This window comes from Gallus gallus, chromosome 4 (genome assembly GCF_016699485.2).
Source record: "Gallus gallus isolate bGalGal1 chromosome 4, bGalGal1.mat.broiler.GRCg7b, whole genome shotgun sequence".
Lineage (NCBI taxonomy): Eukaryota > Metazoa > Chordata > Aves > Galliformes > Phasianidae > Gallus > Gallus gallus.
The window spans coordinates 38,109,833-38,133,120 of NC_052535.1; the positions used below are offsets into that span (position 1 = coordinate 38,109,833).

The 23,288-nt window shown below is 42.3% G+C and overlaps 1 protein-coding gene and 1 long non-coding RNA gene across 21 annotated transcripts in view; one reads left to right on the forward strand and one right to left on the reverse strand.

Annotated features, from left to right (window-relative positions):
- Nucleotides 1-1,767: 1,767 nt before the first annotated feature.
- On the forward strand, nt 1,768-23,247 carry LOC121113211. Of its 13 annotated transcripts, none has more exons than XR_005859430.1 (10): nt 1,768-3,180; nt 4,092-4,268; nt 6,314-8,142; nt 10,901-11,285; nt 12,605-12,697; nt 14,139-14,237; nt 14,752-14,901; nt 15,910-16,728; nt 17,836-20,263; nt 22,858-23,247. It is a non-coding gene; the product is annotated as an uncharacterized LOC121113211 (long non-coding RNA). The 13 variants fall into 13 exon arrangements; XR_005859431.1 differs by having other exon boundaries at nt 4,095-4,268; XR_005859427.2 differs by having other exon boundaries at nt 2,802-4,268; nt 6,314-6,555; nt 7,092-8,142.
- The window catches only part of NPNT (nephronectin), a 44,852-nt gene continuing 37,298 nt past the window's right edge, over nt 15,735-23,288 (reverse strand). For all 8 annotated transcript variants that reach the window (XM_015276574.4, XM_015276573.4, XM_025150031.3 and 5 more), the window contains 2 exons: nt 19,836-20,092; nt 15,735-17,659 (listed from right to left, as the gene is read on the reverse strand). In XM_015276574.4, coding sequence (XP_015132060.2) covers nt 17,564-17,659; nt 19,836-20,092 — 353 coding nt within the window. In that variant the 3' untranslated portion in view covers nt 15,735-17,563. The remainder of the gene's footprint in view (nt 17,660-19,835; nt 20,093-23,288) is intronic.

Sequence of the window (23,288 nt, forward strand, 5' to 3'; positions counted from 1 at the left end):
GGTTTAAGATAATGTCATGACTTCTAGCTTAAGTTAGGCATATGCCTAACTTAAATACCTTAAATACTTTATTCAGATCTGGCTTGAAAAAATTATCAGGTATGATCAAAACATCAGGCTTTGCCTGAATCCAGTCAAATACCTGAAGTCTCTCTGGTGTGTTGCAATTTTGTTTTATTAAATCAAAATTAAAAATACCTCCTGTTGCTGGGGAGTCTTAATCAGGTTAAGAAATACCAGATAACAATAATGATAGTGGTACTTTGACAGAAAGATGAGGGAGCAGAAGCAATCAAATCGGAAATAGAGAAAGGCCACCCACCAGAGATGTGTTGAAGGGATGTAAACAGCCTCAGTAGTATTCACACGAGCCCTGGAACTGCTCTCATTCAAATAACACATCTCACTTGTGAGCAGTTACTGTCAGAGAGAGGAGGAGCCCATTTTGGCTGTAGTTGCTGAGCTGCAGTCTACGGCTAGATAATGTTTTGTTTCGGGGGCCTGCTCTGTGGGAGGTACTGCTTGTGCACAGGCTGTCTTTGCTTTTGGCTTTAGCAGTTGCGTAGCCTCCGCAGAAAAAAATTATCTCATTAGCTCTTGGCGAGGAGATGGTGTGCAGCCAGAGCAGTCCATATGTGCACAGCATGGTCTTCATCACACTATACAAATTGTAATTGCTGATTACTTTTTGGCTGATGTTGAAAACCTGCCTGTCAATCCCCAGTTAAAGTACTGAACAGTAAGTTATCATCCTCCCTTATCTCCAGTCTAGTTCAGCATGAACTCTATCGAAGTGACTGTAAAGTCTCACTGCAATAGAGGTTCATAACCTTTGGTCATATATAGCTCTCCAAAAATATAAATTAAATTGCTGAAGGATCATCCGGTAGTGAAATGCTGTGTATGAGTGCATACATACTTAATGCATTTCAGAAAAGCTTTCTCCTCTCCTTTTTTTTTAATGGCCTCTCTTTCCTTCTGTGTTTTGTTTTGTTTTAATGCTATGACCATGGAACTTGGTAAGTGGGGGGGTTTCTCATACCTCGATAGGTACATCCAATGTAGTGGCATGCTTACAATCCACTAGTAGCAGCTATCCAAGCAACTTTGAAATATTTAAAAGAAAAATGTACTTGGAGCAAAAGCTGTTTTTTATTTTACCTTTAAAAAGAGAAGTATTAAGGAAGCTGAAATTATTTTATTTTCACCAAGATGATTAGAAGCTTGCAAAGCTCGTAGCACTGAAAACAAATGAGTATGCAGAAGAGAGGTAATAAAGTATAACAGATGTTATATACAGATTTGTCAGTGGGTGAGTCAAAATTGTGAGATTTGGAATGGAATGGAATTTTCATTCAGAGTGCTCAGCCCCAGGCATGGTTCCTTCTCAGGCCTGTCCTGTAAGAACCCAGTTTTCATATAATACAAGTATAATACATTTACCTGCCTCCTATGCCCGTCTTCCCAGGTGTGTGTGTGGTCCTGAAAGCAGAAATGATACTTTTAGAAAGTGTGTGCAATGCACTGTGTTATCTATTACTCCAAGAGGTAACTGATTTATTTTTTTGACACATGCATACTTCCAAACATAATGACAATTAACCAGAAATTTGAAACTCTCATGCAGGAGAAGGAAGGAAGGAGAATCTGAACTTCATATTTCCTGCATTTCTTCAGGTTTATCTCCTCAAAACTTGAAATCCATGTCTTGAACAAACTGAAGAGCATGAACCTGCTGATCTCTGATATACTGGTGTCCTTGTAGTAGTTATGTAAGATTCTCTATTTCTGTATGTTTCCAAGCACAGCTACCCCTGCTTTGTAATAGGATGGTTGCAGATGACAGTGTACTCTAAAGGCAGCTAGCCTTACACCCACAGTCCTGCGAGAAGATGCTCTCACCTGTACAAATGGCAGCTATTAAAAGTGAATACTGGCCAGATCAGCAATAATTCCTGTGCTTTTTGGAATCATAACTCACTACAGAGCTTATTATATACATATAGTTGACTCATTATGCCACTGTGCCTTATAAAAATAAGCCGAATTACTTTATTGGAGAATGGTATACATTTATCCAGAACTCATGGCTGATTAGTCAAGAACAAAGAAGCACTTCAGCAGAGACCAAAGCTAATATCTGTTTATTGGCGGAAGATGTCTTTCTGGAGATGCTTTCAGAGTCTCAGTGATGGTGATATTCTCTAGAGCCAATCTGTCTTCTGTCAGAGTTTGTTTTTGCTTAAGGTTGGGATTGATGTGTATGGTGTGTATCGCAGCAGTTCTGTTTTGATTAGAATGAGTGTGGGGGAAACTCTTTGTACTTGCAGGCTGCGTTATTAAGGTGTGATGATTCATACTGATAGATTTGGGCATCGTCTGAACTGTAAGGCTTTTCTCAGGGGAAATCTGAGATAGCAAGGTAAATTAATGCTTTCTTTGCAGATTCATTATACAAAATTATGCTTAATTAAGAAGAGTAGTTTACTGTAGCTTACTCCAAAAGATCCAGAGCTCCCTGTGGGTTTCTTGAGATATCATTAGGTTGGAGAATATTGACAGTGCTGGCGGGGTTTGCTGGTGGATATTCTTGGCAGGGTGAGAACTTCAGAGCCATTTAGAGGGAAGGAAGGGCTAAGAGAGAACCCAGAGACTGGAAGGTCAAATAAAATGTTTATGTAGGCATTCAGAGTGTACAGTCACCGTGGAAGATTACATATACATACATACATATATATATATTTACAATTTATAGAATAAATAAGTAAATTGAGATCTTTCTTCCGTATTCAGAAGACTGTAGGGATCTGTCTAACCATGGAGAACATATAGGAGCTACTTACAGTGCACTGAGAACAAAGGGATTAGCTTCAAGTGTTGCTGAACAAATTTGTTACCAGAAACTCTCAACTGAGTGTAAGTCTGGAATGCATCCATTCTCTCAGTATTGGGGTAGTGTAATTATTTGTTTAAGAGGTATTCATGTGTTTACTGCCTTTACTGAAGCTGATGTTTGCTTTGTAGAGACCTACAGGTAGATATGGACTCTTTGTGAAATCTTGGGCACAGCCATGCGTGAATGAGGGACGCTTTTCCTTCAGTGAGCCAACAGCATACGTTCTCAGAAACTATTTGAAGTATGCTGGGCAGCACATTTCATGCAAAAGAAAAGACTATCAGGTACATACTTGTGCCTGTGTGGACAGTCGTTTTACCTAACAGTGGTACCGTAGCACAATCCACATGTGGATATTCTGAGAAATAAGCAATTTATTTGTTATGATGTAGCAGATTTTTTCAGATTCTTTGTCTCCATTTTTGCAACCATCAGTTATTTCATTTACTATTTATTAGGTGTATTACAAATGGCAGCATTTTGTTATTTTATCAGGCTAGGGTTTTCTTTTTATCCAGCTTTCATATTCTGCTGTTTCCCTTACTGCCTTTGGGATTTTTCTGGATATGTCTCATTCCTTATGTCTCTTACTAGTATTCATGGTAATTAAAAATGTGTAAGAAAGGACTGTTTGAATCCAGTCTGCCCTTGTAGGAACACTAGGAGATGAGACTCTGAAGCTGGTAGTAAATAACAGTGGGTTTTTTTTCAGAAACTTAAAGACTGAACTTGGCAGTGTGCTCCAGTGTCTGATTTCTCTCTTTCCTGCTTTTTAATAGGATAGCAGTCACATATGTTCTGCGTGACTTCTGTACGTTGTTAGACTTGATTTTCTGTCATTGCTCTGATATGCTGCTGCTCCTGCAGTCAGTTCTGCTGTTGTTATCTCCTTCGTTTTGTTCCCTGGGGTTGTTATTTCTGCAGGTTTTGGGTACCTGCATTTATGACATTTCTCAAGTGTATTTCAGGGGGTGTATTTTAGCGCAAGTCGGTGGGGTGGAGTAATAGTTTGTCATTTGATACGCTGATTTTGGCAGAGTTCTCTGAGCATGAAACTATAATAGACTGGATATTAAGGAGCAACGTTGAAGTTTCCTCATGTACTATGAAATGATGTTTGTGTGAACTGTTAGAATCCAGTTTCTCAAGCTGTGCTGAGCTGAAGATGCTAAGCTTCACCTCCTTTTCTTCTAAGTAGAGAGACAACGTGAGCAAGTGTTTTGGAGGGACTGAAAGTGTATTCTTGCCTCTGCCACTGAGTTGAGACTGCTCAATTGGCTTAATCAAAACTTTGTTTCTTTTTCTACTGTACTCCTGAGTGCACTCTTTAAAAAAGCATCTGGGAGATGGATGTGTTTTACTTTATGTTCAGGTGAGATCCAACTGCAATTGGTTCTCGGGTTGCTGTTGTAGTTAGAACAATAAATACATTACATTCATTATGTAATATATGAATGCAGTTTCAAGGTGTTTAATTTTTCAAAAGCCTTCAGTGAATTTACTTCTGCTAACTGTAATGTATTGTGTTTTCCTGGGATAAACCTGTAACTTAGTGTGTCCAGCAATCAAGTATGAGGACTATCTACTCATTGCTTAGTACTCCATTAGTATGGTTTGTAAGCAGAGAATTATAGCACCTCTGGTTAAATCATCCTGTTGTTTCTGCGGAGATCCAGAACTGTACGTTTACCTGTCTGTTACACGACCTAACAATATAAATATAATGGCAGTAGCTTACAGCTGTGGCTGTCACAGAGATGTCGACTGGGAATCATGTATGCAACAGAAGTGTACTGCCCCAGGAAGGGCAGGTAGAGACAAAGCAAAACTCTTCATCTAACAGTGTTTAGGATTTCTGGGAGGAAGATTTTACTCACGTTCATCAAGTGCCCAAGGCTTTAACCCTCTCTTATTAACGTGCTACAGAAGGAATCCTAGAGGTGTGCTTTTTAAAAGAACCATGTCAGAGGTCGTTTGGACAGTTCTTTGGTAATCCAAGAACATGAAAAGTTAATTCCAAAAACCAATCACCTTTTCAAAATATGAGGATGGGGATGAGAAGGTGCTACTGTTGAGCAGAGTAAATGTGTGAGGTAGGGAGAGAAGCTGTCTGTTGTGTGTTACAGGCAGTGTACATTCAGGAGGACTGAGAGCTTGCCTGCTGTTTTAGTGGCAGGTCCACAATGAGCTCATATATTCAAAGATCAAACTGTATACGTATACTGACAGCCTTTCTTCTTGCCTTTTGTCTGGTTTTAGATATTTTTAATTAAATTAAGAACCTCCTTTGCAGAAGTTAGATATTGTTCAGGCATTGGGCTAGATCAGTAGCCTCTCTCAGCAGGCAAGCAGAGTTTCCCACTGGCAAGCAGCTGCAGCGCCAAGTGGTGTCTGGCTGTGTGAAAGCTTGTGCTGCCCACCTCATTTCCCAAAAGTGAAAACCACGGATTGACACAGCTGCTTTAATCAGGTGTGAGGGTGGAAATGTGATGATAAGTACATTTCCTCTGTGGCTGTGCCAGTGCTGCTTCGTGGAAAAATACACCCACTCTGATTGTAATAAGGAAGCGTCATAAATCAGAGTTACTATTAAAGCAGAACTGAGTTTAATTTGGCTGAGAGACAGAGTGCAATAGTTTTATACAAATGGAGAGCTTTCCTGTGAGAGATTTCAGAGATTTCAGAGTTACTCCACACTAGAAAACACCTTAATTGTTTTCCAATTTAAATTTTTTAAGTGGATGGTGAAGAAGTGGAGCTCTGGCTGAATGTGTAGTGCTGTGTGAGATGCACCGATTTAGTTTCCTTAGGAATTGTCTCCTGCCACTTGAAAATAAGCTTGTTCTTGTTTTGCAGTTCTTCTCTTGAGAAGGGTTTCTTCAAAGGTGACAGCTTTTCAATATTTATGAAATAAAGCTGTCTTTTTTTCTAAGTCCGTGAACTCAGGAAAGAGCTCTTTCAAGGCTAGAAGAATACATCTGCTTTATGACTTTTATATTTTACTCTAGCCAGAAGGGTGCTGAATGCACACAGCAGAGGGGAGGTGGTGTCACCTTCTCCATTATATCACATTAGCACCCTGAGACCTTGCCATTGCATTGCCCTTGTCTGCTGGAGGTGCTGAGAAACTGTGTGAACAGACAAATGGAAATTAGTAGGCGCTGAATTTGTTTTGACATGGATGAGCTGTGTGATTCAGAGAGGGAAAATTGCAGGCATAAAGCATTCAGGAAATACAGTGAAGCAGTCAAAACTCAGAAGCATATTTAGATGTCAGCATCTCTGCCAAGTTTTGATAACACATACTGTTGCCGAAAAATGAAAATGGGCAGGGTTTTCCATAACTGAAGGTTTATTGGACACATTGAGGGCAGGATTCGGAGCTAACGACTTAATTAGTTGGTTCTATCTTTGTAGTACAGACAGCAGCAACTGGACCGAATGTAGGTGGTGAAACTCCGGAGAGCGACACAGAAACTCTACAGATACAGAGTGGTGGATGAATCCTGGAGGTGCATTTTTAAAAAGAGCCATGTCAGAAGTCTGTCGGGTGCTCCTCTGGTAACCTGAGAACATTAAGAGAAGCACTCACTCTACAGATACAGTGCAGCAGGGGTGAGCTTGCATCTCTCTTCCTGCACGTATCAGTCTGTCTTCAGGTATGAGTTCTCTGCTCTGAGCTTAACAGGTTATTTCTGTGAACTGCTTCTCTTTCATTATGAACTTAATTGAGTAATAAAGACATTTTAAGGAGCATGTAGATTACTGAATTATAAGCAATTTTGACTATAAGACTCCACATTTTTGCCAAGTAAAACGTACAGTAGTTAAATCTCTGCCAAATATGTTGTTGCACTTTATCAGGGCAGATGCACATTTTGGGCCAACCACTGTGAAAACTTAAAGATCCGTTTGGAGAGCAGATTAAGTATTCAAACTGGCCCCGTGTTTTCACCGGCAATGTGATAATAAAGATAAACACTGTTGTTATTGTTAAAGATATATCCATTTATAAGTGAAAAATATTTCTTAGGGAAGATATTCTGAGAAAGAACATTACGGAGCATGGATCTATTTTTGTTGTTTGGGGTGGGAGGGTTAGTGGTTGGTGGCTTTTCTTCTGTTTTGTTTTGGGTTGGTTTTTTTTTTTTTTTGGCTTCCTTTCCTCTCCATGTCTTTCTCCCTCCCTTTTCAGTTCCTGGCACTTAACCTTTCCTAGAGGAGGTTGATGTGACAGCGCTGTTGTACTCACAGCAGCTCCTGTAATGCTGATCTCTGTTTTCAAGTATCTCAAGCCCAAAGTATTGCGGGTTTACAGAGTGTCACTACTTTTCAGGATCAGAGGAGAGCAAGAACAGTAACCAATTGAAATCAAATCCTGCCTGCATTCTGAGGAGTGACGTTTTAGCATGTGGTATGTTGGCTGTCTCTAGGTATCACGCAGCAAACTTGAGGTGCTTAAGAGTATTCCCACTAGACCATGAGGAAAGACAGTATCTGTCCTGCATACATTAGCCTTGGCCAGTCCTGAAATAAAACTTCCAATCTGGAGACAGACATTTTTATAATGATAGTTGAAGAGATCAGTACTGTATTAGCAGGCTATACTGAATTTGTCCAGATAGGTTTCTTGTGGATACTTCACACTGTACCACTGTTAGAAGGTATCTGCAAGTTAAAGTAGTTTCTAATGGAGCACTGTTTCCCTAAAAGGAATCTGTTCAGATGAAGCATATTCTAAAAAGAGATGAAAACATTTATTTGGGGTTTTTGTCTGTTTTTAGCAAATATCATAACAAGTGGGATTCCTCTGAATAGGAATGTACCTGTCTGTATAGCAGCTAATATAAGATAGCTCATGGTTCAGTATGGCACAGTATAAAAGTTTATTAATTATCAGTATCATCTGTAGACTTTTCAAAAGCAATTGATGTGTTACAGTGGTATGGGATTTCTTCCGTTGATTCTTTAGATGTTTTCTAGTCAGAGAGCCACAAGCCTTCTCTCCCTCTGCTTTATGGCATCCCTTGCATCAGCACAAAGGCAGCATGAAACACCCCCAGATCCAAAACTCATCTCCTGACACTGAGAGCATGCTGGTTCTAACAGTAGGACGGTGATCACTTGTGTGCAAGAGCAGCCTAAAGGCATTGCTAAAAGATGGTAATCCAGGGCTACTGTTGGATTTTGGTACATTGTGAAAATACTGCTCAAGTGTCATGGGAGAAGTCTCATTGCCTGGCAAGGTATTGTGCAGTCTCTAACGTTGTTATTTTATACAGTACATCACTTATATACTTTACATTTCTTTTTAAATACAAAATAGTGCTCTGCACCTATTTAGTGTTGGGAGAAACTGGGAATATGTGAAATTTGTGTAACAAGCAGGTACAATACTGATGGTGGTGGCTTATATACATTAGCTGGATGTTGTCATTTGTCCTCATCATTTTGTTTTTCTTTCTGTAGCAGTCCCTGCCTCTGATTCCCCCAGGGTGTGGGAAATAGAAGTGATGTTTGGGAATGGGTTTGGTAATAAAACAGCAAGCTGTAGCACAGCACAGGCAGACGTTACCTAGCTGAAATTTCTAAAGCAGCCCAGCAATAGGCAAGGAACTCAGCACTGGCACCTGTCTTCCTGGTGAGCCCAGCCTGGACATTCCACTGCCTTCTCACCAGCACAGTTTGTTTAAAGCTGGCCCAGCCACCTCACTGTGCTGCCACCTGTGGTGACAGCAGAACCCTGGGCTGGCTGCCCTCTGCTCCTCACAGGGCTGGCTGTGGGAATGTGCCAGTATGTGCAATGGTAACACTGCCTGGCACTCTGTGGCTGGCTGAGGCAGGAGGAGGCTACTATATGCGAGAAGCATCAAAAATGCCTTGGGAACAGAGATACTTGATTGACCCAGGAAGATCAAAAGAGTTAAGTCTGGACAGACAATTACGATGTGACATGAACCGTGTAAAGGCATTTTGGGTGGTCTTCTAGGAGAATGAGTTTCAAATTAGCTGAAGGAAAATTCTGGCTGAACACTGGGAAGAATCCTCAGGCATGAGCCCTGTGCTGTTCATGTACATTGGGTTCTTCCTGCAGGTGCCCAGCTCACCTTGGAGCCTCCTCATGCCACACATGGTATGAGCATGCACACAGATGCACGACTGGGGTGAGGCAAAGCAATGGGGCAGAGGCTGTTATGGAGGAAACTGGCAGGATGAGCTACTAGGCTGTGCAAATTTTCTGTGATTTTGGCTTAGAGTGGGGTGTGTGTGTACTCTGCATAATGTTTAACTAGCTCACATTTTGTTTCTCCGAACCCTTGTAAAACATCAGGAGACTGAAGGCTTTTGTTAAAATGAAGGGAGCCTGACAGCCTGCTGAGATGTTGCACCTGTGGGCTGGGGGAAAACTGCCACAGGAGGTTTCTTTTCTTTAGACACACCAGAACATCACCAAAAACACTGGTGCCAAGGAGAGGTCAAGGCCCTGGGTTCTTCTCAAGAAGTCTTTGAGTTTGTATCTAGTGGCATTATGCCTTCACAAAGAAGAACCTGCATCTTGCCATGTTTGCTGCCTGCCAGAGCAAGTCTGCCCTCCCTGCCCTCACATACATAAATATTTGTAGTTGTTCCTGAGTCTCTGGAGCTCTGCACCTTGTGGCCCTGCAAGTGTAGCTGTGCACATCAGCGACAGAGCAGAGGAGGACAGACAGCTGCAGACGTGCTCTGGCAGATAGCAAATATGGCAGGAGGCAATTTCTTATGAACGATGGTGTGATGCCATTGCCTCATCTCTTGGATCAGGCAGCAAAGAGCTGGGAATGTAAAAGGATGGGAGAAAGCAATGGGGTCAGGAGCTGGGAGTAAAAGGTTGATTGCTTGGGTGTGCTCTCCCCAGGCAGGGACCATGAGCAAGCAGAAATAAATTGTGTTTGTGAATAGAAGATAGATGTGGTCTGACCTTGCTTACTGAGGAGTTTAATGAGGGTTTAGAAAGCGACATCGGCCGATGGAGATATTTGCCCTAATTTTAATCTTAGTTTTTCTTTACATATTGTTAGAAAAAATGTTGCTTTGGATTTTCAACCAGGGAATGGGTACAGAGGAGAGGGAGCAGCTGGCTGCTCTGTCTCTGGATACTGTATTTTAACCAAGTTTATGTGGACTTTGCACTCTCATCAGAGTTACCAGACAAGTAAGTCACAAGCTCAACTTGTCTGCCATCTCCTGAGATGAAGGGAGCAGTGTGGTTGTTGGAATGGTGTATGGTGGAATGGTTGGTGCCCCTTGCTCATTTTAAGTAATTTCATTTTTTCAGTGACAAAAAACGTCATGATGACGTGGATGGGCAGCAGTGCTTGTTCTGGCTCGCTGTTTCTGCTTGTTGAAACATTGGAAGAGTTACAAATTTTTCTTTTCTTTTTTTTTAGTATGCGGAAGGTCTGAGTTGAAACAAACATACAGGGCTTGGGCATTTCCAAGACGCGACAGAGCCTTGGGGCAGGAACTGAAAGGTGGTGCTCTGCCGGGCCTGAGCTGCTGCCCAGGGAGAACGAGGATAAAATAAGGGTTGCATAGGGAAGAACTTACTGTTCTTCTTTTGACAGCCGGCTAATCTTTCTGAGTTTGGAAGGCCTTCGTCAGGAGGCATAGATGGAGTAATGATGTGAATGTGTTTCTGACAGAGTGCCCTGCTGTTTTATGGCTATTAAGAAAATACCACAGGGTTTTTTTGTTTTTATTATTATTTGTTTTAATTAGCTCAGTGTTGCAGGCACAAGGGGTGTGACTGCAGCTGCAGGAAAGAGTTCTGAATTTGTAGTTCCTAAAGTAAAACATTCCTGATTGCTTAATATTTATCTCGAGTAAATTGGCCTCTGGTGCCAGAGAAAACAGTCTTTGGGTTCAGCAGGTCCCGAGGCAAAGAAACTTTATTACGTTTTGGGCAGTATCTATCAAACACTGCCAGGTGCAGTGCTATATGCCTAACCTGAATCTTCCCGGCAGATGGGGGCCTAAACTCGAAAGCATGCAGCTGAGGATGAAGGCCATGATAGTCTGTTTTTCATCAAAGGCTTGAGATCACAGCAGCAGCATGGAGCTGGAAGAACAAAAGAAGTTTGGGGCTCTGAAACAAACTGGGAGGGTAAGACAAAAGTGCAGCTGAAGAACTTGGAGAGCCGCTTGAGAAGGAGGAAAAGATCAGGGAAGGAGGAAGTACACGTCCCCATGCAGGGGATGTGGAGTTGCACTCTCATCTTGTGTGCTGCAGGAAGAGCATCCAGCTCCAAAGCTTATACACCATGGGCAAGACGAAGGAAAATTCCAGTTCTGAATTTGCAGCCAGAATTCAGGAACCAGAGGAAGGCGCTCAGGAGGTCATACCTTTCAGGTAAGGCTGCCTGCATTTAGGTTCTGTGCTTATAGAATTGCTGGCAGGGTCTGTTCAAGGGCTTTGGTTAAGTTGATGTCAGTGCAGGCTAGGCTGGGAGCTGTGCAGCAAAACTGCAGTGTGTTGAGAAGTGAGGCTCTGTTTTACCCTGCTTTCGTGGTTCACTGATGGTGCAAATGCTCTTTTTAAGTCCTCATCCATGTGGTTGCTGTCATGCTGGACCTGCTCATTAGAGTAGGAGGGGTTGTGGGTGGGGATGAATGAGCAGAAGGTGAGCAGTGACACTGCTAAGAGCCTGGAGCTCTGTGGCCAAGCCAAATGTAACCCCTTCCATTCCTGTCTAGCCCTCTAACCACCTGTTCAAGTCAACCAAAGTCCGTATAATGATGAAGGCATCCTGTGATACACTACGTACTTTTTCTGCCTGTTTGGTATACCTATTTTGGTATTAATGAAATGTTTTTTCAAGCCCCCACTTTCTTCATTTGGAAAACAAATTAATCTACTTGATAAGAGCTGACAGAGGAGCTCACAGTGAGCACATGAGTGTGCTGACATGCGACTGAGCTGCCAGAATGCTGAGATTTCACAACACCCCACAAAACGGACTCCTGCTCTTTGTGGGTAATTAAATGTCACTCGGTTTTAGCAGTCAGCCTTCAGTGATGGAGTTCAGCCAATTAAAATATCTTTTGTGTAAGCAGGATAAAACTGGTGGCATATGACAGGAGGGTGACTGAATTGCTCACAGTTTAATAACACCTTTAACTGTGCAATAAAGGTGTCTGGTTTCTATGTAAATTGTTGTACACCACAGAACTGTTGGGTTTAATATTAGTGAGCAGTTTTAATGTTTTAGAGTCCTGTTTATACAATCTGAGGTGCAGTGACTGAAAGGATCCCCTAGATTATAACGTGAATGGTGCGTATTTGATGTTAAATCACAGAATGGCTTGGGTTAGAAGGGACCTTAAAGCCCCCCCAGCCCCAAGCCCTGCCATGGGCTGGGTGCCCCCAACCAGCTCAGGCTGTCCAGGGCCCATCCAACCTTGGTCACCTCCAGGAATGGGGCACCCACAGCTCCGGGCAGCAGTGCAAGAGCCTCACCACCCTCTGAGTAAAGAATTTCCTCCTAACATCTGACCTAAATCTTCCCTCTTGTAGTTAAAAGCCATTCCCTCTTGCCCTATCACTATCAGACTGTGTAAAATGTCACTCTCTCTCCTGCTTGGAAACTCCCTTCAAGTACTGGAAGGCTGCAATGAGATTACCCCTAAGCCTTCTCTGAGCTAAACAAATGCCTCAACCCTTCTTCGCAGAAGAGGTGCTCCAGCCCTTATGGTCACGTTGATGAGGTGCTGATGGAGAGGTGGCCATGTCACACTGCTGCCTGGGCCAGGAGCATCCTACAGGTATAGTCAGAAGCAAAGCTGTCTGTCCACCTGTTGACTTCACCAGCTTGTAGGATCTGAGGGCTGTAGCCATGATCAGCAGCAATGCTTTCCCCCATGGGTATGAGCAGGTGCAAGGGACAGCAGCTGCTACCCTTGGTAGGTACCAGACGTGAGATCGGGGTTTTGGATCCAAGCATCCTTAGGATTTCCTTCATGAGCACTTTTGCAAGACCATCCTACTTCAAGGCACTTCGATGCAACCTGCCCTGGCTCTGGCTTTTGGCAGCTGGTTTTGTGTTTGCTGGGTCAGTTTTATACCTAGGTCTGCAAAGTGTTTTCTGCAAAGCAGCCATGCTAAGCCAGCTGTGCCAGCTGAGAGGCAAACTGCACACATCCATCTGAGGCTTTGGCAGGGGTTTGCTCTACTGTGTTGCACCAGTATGTTCTCAGAGAGCACTCTTTCAGCCAACACACCAGCACTTCTCCCGTGGCCTAAATCAGGACTTGTGAGGTGGGGCAGTAGCTAAGGGAGGGAGGGGGGTTAGGGTTAGAGCAACCCATGTGTCACTGCAATCCCCTGTCTGCGGCAGTCCCAAACTTCGGGACCAGCATTGCATGTGAATGCAGTGCAGTCAGTCAGTCTGGGTACATGCTGTACCTTGTCTTCACGGGCGTTTGCCAAACGCAAACCAAAGCAAAAGGATTCTGGATGAAAGTCAGAAGTGAAACACTGGGCTGCTGAAGTGCACAGTGGGGAAAAAACCGGGAGAAGAATGCGAAGGATTCCTGGCCTCAATAGACTGTAAGAAATCATAAAATAGAAGGGTAACAAAAATTATTGGATAAGGGCCGTAGTATCTGTTGTGCAAAGGAAAGCAGGATTTGGCTGTGCCACACTGAGAGGGGAATCCTTATTCTGTGTGCTGGATGAATACCTGGCTTGCTTTCTCAACCACTTAATACTGACCTCAGCCTACTGGGTGCGGTGCACACCTTAGAAATGTTCCTTTTGCTCTCAGGATGTGGTTGGCGGCCGTGCTACCTCCAGAAGAGTGGTTTGGTAGCAGTGGAGACATGTTCCTGGGGCCTGGGGAATCCTGTAATGGCAGAACTACAGGGAAAAGCAGTAAAGGAGCAAAAATACCATAGAATGAGGTTAAATATTACTAAAAGCAAAGAAAGAGTTGGTTGATTCTTAACAGATACTGTTAAATAACATGAGAACAGAACAGAGAGTGATTTATTTTCACCCAGACAGTGCAGGTCCACTTTGCTTTCTTGCTTGTCATGTTTCTAAGAAAATGAGGGGTAGAGCTACTCTGCCCATGTGTATCAAGCACGTGTAAGCATGATATCCATCTGGCACTTGGAAGCAAAGTTGGGCATTTCTTGGGAGAAAAATGGCAGCCTAATGGGATCCTACCACTGCAATGTCTGCTATTTCTTTCTAACATTGCAGGTTTACACCAATGCAAATTGCTCATCTAGGACGGGTGTTCGGTTTTTGTTTTTTTCTGTGGAAAAACTGAAGTCATAAAGCTACAGGATAAACCAGCAGGTAAGTGCCTTTTAACCTGATAATTTGGGTTTTGCTATATATATGTGTGTACGTGGGTGTGTACTGTTTTACATACTACCATACACATACATACATACATATATGTGCATTTGGGGTTTTTTTAATGACATGGTTTTGATGAGAAGTGAGGTGACAGGTTAGAAAGGAAAGTGGAACCAAAGCCTCGCATCTGTCCCCTGTAGTGTAGTCACTTCCATCTCAGCAAAAGCAGTAAGTGTGTGCACTGTCACACACACTGCCTTTTTTACATCTTTGCTGTGGAAAAGGTTTTATCTTGTCTTTTTAACACACAGTTTTTATAAGCCGTCAAAAGGTCATGCAGGTAGCTGTTTTAACGCTGTGCACATTTCTTCCACTTGCCTATGCATATAGAAGCAGGGTTTTATTTTTGGCATCTATTTAAGGCCTGAACAGAAAGGGCAGTGATAAACTACTTTGTAAGACCACTTCAGGCCATATTTTTATTTATTTATTTATTTATTTATTTATTGAGGCTTGCATGATCATGGCAGTACCTGCCCTGTCCAGGCTGGCACAGAGGCACCCGGAGGAGCAGCATCCCTTCACACCTCATTTCTTCAGAAACGGGGTGAGCGTGGAAGAAAAGGGGACACCATGGTGGCAGTGCAGAGCCAGGGCAGAGGTGAGTGACTTCACAGCCACAGCAGCTCTTTCAGCACCAGACTCACAAGCGCTGTCCCAGTGTTACGCTGTCAGTGGTCACTGCTTTACAGTGTTACCTGTTTGATAGTGAAGTATATGAAATGATTCATAAACACAAAGATGCCACAACTCCTCCCGTTGGCATCTGACTACTTTCCTTCTGTTTACCATCTATATTCATTCAAATCTGGGGTTCTAACGCCCAGTTGTAAGTTGCCATTTTGTGGGCAAAATCCTATTAGTCTTACTTACTTACATAGATCTTTATTTCAACCAGTGAGTCTCAGTCTTAGGGCACTGTTATAATACGTGGTGAAACACCACTTCTTCCACTGTGTGAGAAACTGATCCAAGTGTGTTAATTTTGTTAGAAGCCCCAAAATGTAACAACCTGTGCAGCAGTGTGGGGACTGAGGGAGCCATTTCTAAAACACACTTCGTATTTTGAAAATGGTTATTTACCTGTGAAACTGCTCTAAAAGCCAGGCTGGAAACTGTAACTCTTCCTTTTGAGTAATATATATATATATATATATATATATATGTAAGACTGTATATATGTATATATACCATATCGTATATATACCATATCGTATATATACCATATCGTATATATACCATATCGTATATATATATATGTAACATATATGGTATATATGTCACTCTTACATAGTTAAATGCACTTTTAATTTTCAATTTGGTCATAGTTACGTATTTAACTACAACATTTTGTTTGAATTGTCATCTCTTGGCTCATTCCATTGCAATAATGAGACTTTTGATCCAGAAATGAAAACAAGATATTCCCATTGGTATCAAGTAACAGCCTTCTTTACTGATTACTTTAAAATAAGGACAAGTCATTTCAACTATTCACAAACATTTCTGACATATTGCAAAATAACGTAAGAGAAGACGGATCACAATCATAATTGAAGCAAAATGGTTGCCAGAACTTTTACAGATACGTGGTTTGCTTCCATTTCAGAACGTTTGCTGATGCGTTTGTGCAGGAGAATATCGGTCTGTTTGGTCAAATGGGCTTCTGCTGTACATACAGTGCTGATGGTGTCCTAATGGATGAAGTGGAAAAATATTCTTAAAGGGGTACTTTGGCAGACGCAGCCATTTGGAGTACGGCCTCTCATGGCTGCAGGCTTGCTGCAAGGTTTGCCTTTGTTTTAATGATAATTCTGTAACAAGATATGAAGCTGACGTTTGTTTTACACTTTATGTAAGTATTTAAAAGATCTGAGACCTATTTTTGCTACGTATATGTTTTTTAAGCTTTAAGGCTGTGCCACTAAGAACACTTCATCCATCTTTTGTCATTTTCTGAAACGTTACTATTGTCAAATTTAGAATCCTTAACAGCAATGATGACGTTCCTCATCTAAAAAATCCTAAAGCAAATGGAAGAATTCCCTGGGAACCTGCAGACCACGTGCATGATACAAAACTACGAAAATTAGTCCAAAGTTCTGATAAATATTTAGCGCCAGCGAGAGCTAATATTTGTTCTAGTTCTAAACAGTGAGATGTTTATTATATACAGAACACTTGGGTAGAATATGGACAGTATACAAAGGTGACTCAAGGCATTTCACGGTCTGACTTGTTTGTACAGCAGCCCTCTTTTGCTTACGCATAGGCTCGTGCGCCATATGGAAGGGAACATTCCTCGTGGTTCGACGGGCACAATCGTACCGTCTGCCAGCGGCCTTCTGCAGGCTGCACAGGAGCTGCAGGCAGGATTGAGGGTTGGCTCCTGAGCTGTGCAGCATGATCAGGTGTCAGTTTACATCAGGTAAGGATTTGGTCTTTTGCCTTCAGCGTATTACTACGTGAAAACTGTACCAGCACTTTTCATTGAGCACCATTAGCTGACTTTGGTAACCTATGTCTTGGCACGACCAGCGGGAGCCCGCAGCGTGCTGAGCTCCTTTCCTGTGCAGTAAGAAAGCAGACTGCCAATTATCTTGCAACTAGAGTCTGTAAATATTAAAAACATAAATATGTTAATAACCATACACATATACACAAAACACAGCAGTAGCAATATTACAGGATGCAGTGCCTACTCTATGTAACTGCTTTTTGATACAAATGCAAGACCAAAATAAATGCTGTTTAATAAGGAGCAACCCTTCTTCAAAGGTCAATGGCAGTGATCCAGAGTTCAGGTCCAGGCTTCGGATAGCTCTGAAGCCAGATCAATCCCACTGTCCATCAAATCTAATTAATAGAAGAGTAGTACTATGGGAAAATAATGAATATCTGTTAATACTAAGACTTTCCGAGCCAGAGATTTCATACTGCTTGTAATTAATTATCCCTTTTTCACAAGTGCTCTTTGGCTGAGTACTCGGGTTTAATAGGGGATAAAGTTACTACATACAAAACATGATTTAGAGGCAAGGATTAATAGAAACAACCAGCACTGATTTTTGAGTTCCTGAATTCCAGGAGGAGCTCTTCATATTTTTAATTGAAGTTTCAGCGAGATTGCACTTAGCAGACCATTAAGAAATTGTCATTCTCCATCTGTTTTTCCTTTTTCATGCAGTTCTGTTTCAAAGCTCGGTAAGAATAGCATGAGAAGGGCTGGAGGAGTTGGCTGTGCTACTCCACTGTCTTTGCTGCTAATGCTCTTCAGAGCAGCGTCCTCTTCTCAACATCACATCATCCAGTCCAATGTCTCCAGTTCTTCCTTCCCCTTTTTCTCCTTTGAAAATAACCTGGTAAAACAAACAGAACAATTGGAGAACCAAAATAAGATGAAAGAATCTTTGGTTAGGTGTTACAACAGTAAGAATGTAAAAGCATAAGAAAGCTCAGCCAATCTTTACTGACTCAAGCCTATCTATTCTGCTTAGAATTACGGCTGTTTCTCTGATGCTCTTCTCTTTGGCAGGATCCCCATGAAGTGCCAGCAGCCCAGGACAGAGTTATGACACAAATCAAGGTGTTGGTTGAAGCTTTGCTCCAGGTGCCACTGCCAAGGTGAGAATTTTCACATGAGTCTGTGGTGCTTTCTTTAGCTCCTTGCTGCACTGTTCTTGTTGTCCCTCACAGCAAACATAAAATCCTGTCTCTTCTAACAAAAAATGCTGTCTATAATAGAGGAGACTTCCATTCCTAGAACACCTTAACGCTGACTTAGTCCAAATGCCAAGCATAGTTGGAACTAGAAACACTCATCCTGTATTTTAGTATGACTTTGCAGAAGCTAAAATTTGTCCTCAGAAAACGGTGGTGAAAAAACACAAAGCTAATTCACTAGGAAGTGTGGTAAAGGACCCCAGCCTTCATTTACATTCTCCTTACGTTTCCAGCAGGCGCCCCAAAAGCACCAGTGGTTGGTTGCTTTTGTTTTTTAAATAGCTAGGAATATGTCTCTATTTCCTGATTTCTCTGTGGCTGGGGCCTTCCCTGCTCACCTAGAGTTTGAGCATTCCCTGATCCTCGGGATGAATGAAACAAAGAGTTCAGGTCAGCAGCCCAGGCTGCCCACACTGGCTGGAAAAGTTCCCAGGCTGATGGTTGTGTGAGGCTCTTGCTCTTGTTTACAAGCATGGGGGTGGTCTCTATAAATCATTTACTTAGAAAAATGAAAATATGTTCATAATACACACTTATCTAAAGAGCTGCTCTTAAAAAGAGAGACCTTAGGAAGCACCCTACCTCCAAGGATCAGAGTGTTACACTTACCCTGTTCTCGTATTTTTTTGCTAAGTATATTGCTTCCATAGAACCACAGAATGGCCCAGGTTGGAAGGGACCTTAAGGATCATGAATCTCCAACCCCCCTGCCACAGACAGGGCCCCATCCAACCTGGCCTTGAACACCTCCAGGGATGGGGCATCCACAACCTCTCTGGGCAGCCTGTTCCAGCACCTCACCGCTCTCATAGTAAAGAATTTCCCCCTGAAATCCAACCTAAATCTTCCCTCCTTCAACTTAAAAACCATCTCCCCTTGTCCTGCTGTTATCTACCCTTTCAAAGAGTCGAAAAGTTGTTCCCCTGCTAGAAATGTCTGCATTCTCAGTCTGGCATTCATTTACAGCCAGTTACCTGCAGTAATTTCAGCCTTAATTTTAGGACCATTGTAATGAGTGTGTGTTGGAGCCTGTTCCACCCTTAAAGCATCCATACCCTTTCTTCCGATCTGAAACAGAAACTACCTTCAAAGAAAGCACAGCTTGAAGAAGTTGCTGACCTTGGGATGCATCATTCTAATCAGCCAGTGTTTCTAAGCTCTCCTGGTATTAAAAGACATCCCATGATACTTTAAGACAGCTGCTTTTGATCACATTAAACAATTCTGTGTTAATGGCATCTTAGATTTACCTCCTTATTCAGATCAGCAGCAGTTCAGCTGAAAAGCAAAACCACAGGCGGCTGCACAGGTAAGCAACCTGCATTGCCAGAACTGACTGTTTGCACTATCCCTGCCCTCTTTAACCAGTTATTAATCCACAAGGGATGACTATTCCTATTCCACTGATGCTGTATTTTTCCAAAAGCATCTTTCATAAGCCATCCTGATACAGGCTACTTGGAAATCCTTTGGCAGTATGCCGTTGTCCTGTAGGTTGCTCTCACCAATGTAAGTGGTTATAATAAATTACAAGGCCATATGAGGTAGCTCAGTGCAGGCTATTGTGTAGGTTTCTATATGTCTAGGTGAGTGCTCTGGGTTGGTTGATTTGGGTTTGGTGTGTTAGTTTGTTTGGGATTTTTTTTTGCACAGAACTAACTAGAAGTGTGATTCCATTGGCAAGGATAAATGGAGAAGTAAAAAAAGAGTCTGAAAGTGGACCCAGGAGGCAAATAACTAAACGCTACACAAACCAAGTGTCTTCAGATCTTCATGGGGAAAAAAAACTACAGGCCATGCAATTGTACTCACACTCTTGATGCCCAGTCCTCGCAGAGTTATGTGTGTCTGCCTCCAGCCGTGGCCACCGTTCCTTCCCCACACAGCTGGTCCATGAGCACCACTTCTCCTCACAAAGACTTGGAGGGCGCCCGAATGCAGCCCAGGCACCTTATGTCTGAATGACAGGCACAAGTCCCCAGCCTGAGCCACGTGGCCCAGCGGCAGAATAAGATGTGCTGCTTTTCCCTCTGTGCCTTTGGGTTCAGAGATGGTGAGATATCGTCCCCCTGAAAAACAAAAAGCAATTCCTTCATTACCATTCTACTTAAAATTTCAGGACCAAACGCATAAGCACTGTGAAAGAAATAAAACAGGGCTCCAGGAGGTCCAGCAAGTCTTCAGTAGAGAGTATTATAGCTGGAACATGCACTGGAACTGCCACATCTCCCTCCCACAAGGTAAGATTTGTAGTGCTGCTCCCCTGTTTACATTAGATACCACATTAGATCTTTTCTATCAATTTTATACAAAGCAAATACTGTATCTTTTGAAAATGAAGTTCATGTATTTGTTCATTTATGACATCCCTCAGGTGACTATGTTGGTTTTGAATTTCCACTGATGGTAATGGTAAGCTGCAGGGTTTTGCCATTACACGAAGGCCTGCATAAATGTTACAATATAATTGACCCAGAGATCTGTTCTGCTTTTTTCTTGGGAACTGTCTTAATACATTAAGTCTCAAAGGGTTTCCATTAGCACACATGAACAGTTTTTTTTATTTAACAATAACTTAAACTCCTAATCTGGACAAGACATGGAAAGCTAGACAGGGCTATGGTTTCCAAGAGGCTGACAGCCTGATACATTCACTGAAATCTTCTCTAACAATACGGAGTTGCTACTGAACGTAAGCACTTAGTTAAAAATTACTACCTTTGATCATGAGAAAGTGTGTGTGGCTACATAAAAACACTGCCAAGTGCATGGAAAAGCAGAGGATATCATAGGAAAGTAAGAATGGAGGGATGAGAGGAAGAGAAAAGGGAGGGAGGAAATGGAGGAGGAGAGAAAAGGGGGAAGAGAGAAGAGAAAACAAAGAGTAGGAAGAGCGAAAAGACAGAAGAGGGAATTGAGGAAAAAAAAGAAAGGAGAATAAGCAAAGAGGGAAGGGAGAGAAGAAAGAGGAGAAGAAAGAATAAGAGAAGATAGCAAGCAGGGAGAAAGAAGAGCATAAAGAGAGAAAATGAGAGTAGAGAAGAATGAAAGAGGAAAAGATTCCCTTGCTCTGAACCTGAGAATCACTATTTATATAAGAGCAGATTTACCTTGAAAGCTTTTGATAAAGTGCCATTCAGGCTTCCCAAGTGAAACCTATGGTGTAGAAATGTCAATTTTCTTTTTTATTATTACTATTTTTTAAATACTGTAGACATACAATTTTGCTTCACTATAGAACAGAGTATTATTTTACAGTTAAAATTTTGCCATATTTCTACTCAACCAGAACACAATAATTTTCTTAAAAGTTTCCTTCTGAAAGCCACAATTGTTTCCCCCTAAAGCTGTGAGATCCCACCACAAGGTATCAGGGCTTCTGAAACAAAGGAGAGCAAGCCGCCCCTCTAGCTCTCGACTCTCCATCAGTTTTAAAGTTCCTTTGGTTTCACTGAGATTTAACTAAGCAAAATATTTTTTGCTAAGAACTCAGGTCTGCATTTGGGCATAAAGTAGGTTACATTTGTCCAAGTATTTGTTACAGTTTGCTTTTGTGTGTGTGTGTGTGTGTGTGTGGCAATGCATTGTTTTTGTATCAAAGTCACCAACTGCTAAAATGAGAGACTTCATATAACTGCACTTGTTTGTTGACCATACAGTTACATCACTATAAAAGAACCGATCTGACTCATTCCCTGCATCTGTTTGAGATAGTTACAGTGACTGAATCCAATCAATAGGAAACAGATTTAGGTAGGCACAAAGCCAGCCTATCTCTAGGCATGCCCTTACAGGTGAAGGTCCCCTCAAAGCAGCACTTTCTGCATGCAAGATAAGCTTGTACAGCTTCAGCATGGCACCTTTCAAAATGCCAGTAAATATCAAACTTTGAAAGGTGAAAGCAAACACTCAGGCACAAGCTGTGAAAATAAATCTCTGAAATGAGGTATTCCAGCCAGAAGCGAGCAGGAGGGGTGACTTCAGGAGACTGGTTTTAACAGGTTGTGTCAACAGCAGCAGAGCGTACACAGGAAACAGAAAGCTGAGATTGTCCCTGACTGGAACTCAACACAAGAGGAAAAAAAGTTTTAAAAAGGAAAAAAGAAAAGCTAGTTCAAAATCACAGTTCTGGAACTTAATGCGTATTAACAACGATTTTTTAAGTATAGATAATTAACAGCCTGAAAAGGGGTGCTGGGGGCACATGCTGTGGTGGCAAATGTAAGCACGGACATCTCTGACAAGGTGGTATGTAAGGAAGACGGCTCTCAGTGCCCTCATCCTCTCTCTGCATTTTACCACCTACAGCATTTTACCACCCGAGAGCACTTTTCATCCTCAGCCTCCATCCGCTCACATAATGCCAACATTGTGCACTTCAAAGGCTGCTCTTCCTCTTCGGGGAATGAGGTAATCTCATGGTTACAGGCAGCCAGAGCTGTGTGTCTAATCCCCCGGGCTGCGGCTCTCAGCCTCCTCCTGTCCTGCACAAGCCTAGTGCGCTGCCCCGCTTCATTTCAGGGTCCCTTTTCCTTACCCTGTTCTCAGAAATTGCTGTGCACTGGCAGCCTGACTTTGCTTCCTTACAGTTACTTAATGGTGTTCCTATACACAGCTCTCTGTAACAGCATTGAATTTCACAAAGAGAAACAGATCACATTAAAACAAGAGCAGTGTAAGTAACAGCAGAACAGACTATTTGCAGCACTTTCTAATTTTACCGGTAACATGGAAATCATTACGTTTGCGTGGTTGGTTGAAAAATAAGCTTTGTTTCTCCATGAGTAAAAGTTGTTCTCTAGTCCACATTTTTTTCCTTTCTGATTCTTTTAAGACAGATAATCACAGAATCACAGAATGGCCTGGGTTGAAAAGGACCTCAAAGATCATCGAGTTTCAACCCCCCTGCTATGTGCAGAGTCGCCAACCACCAGACCAGGCTGCCCAGAGTCACATCCAGCCTGGCCTTGAATGCCTCCAGGGATGGGGCATCCACAACCTCCTTGGGCAACCTGTTCCAGTGCGTCACCACCCTCTGAGTGATCTTTTACTGTGTATAATTTTTTACTGAACACACTTATTCCTCTTTTGGTGCCACTTCTCTTTGTAAAACCACCAGCTAAGATAAAAACATGAATGACCTTTCACATTGGAATCCTCAGTTTTGATTTTATACACAGAAGAGGTGTGGGTCTGAAATAAACACATACCATAGCTAACGTGATACAGAATCCGTGTATATCTCCTAATTCAAGAACTATCATC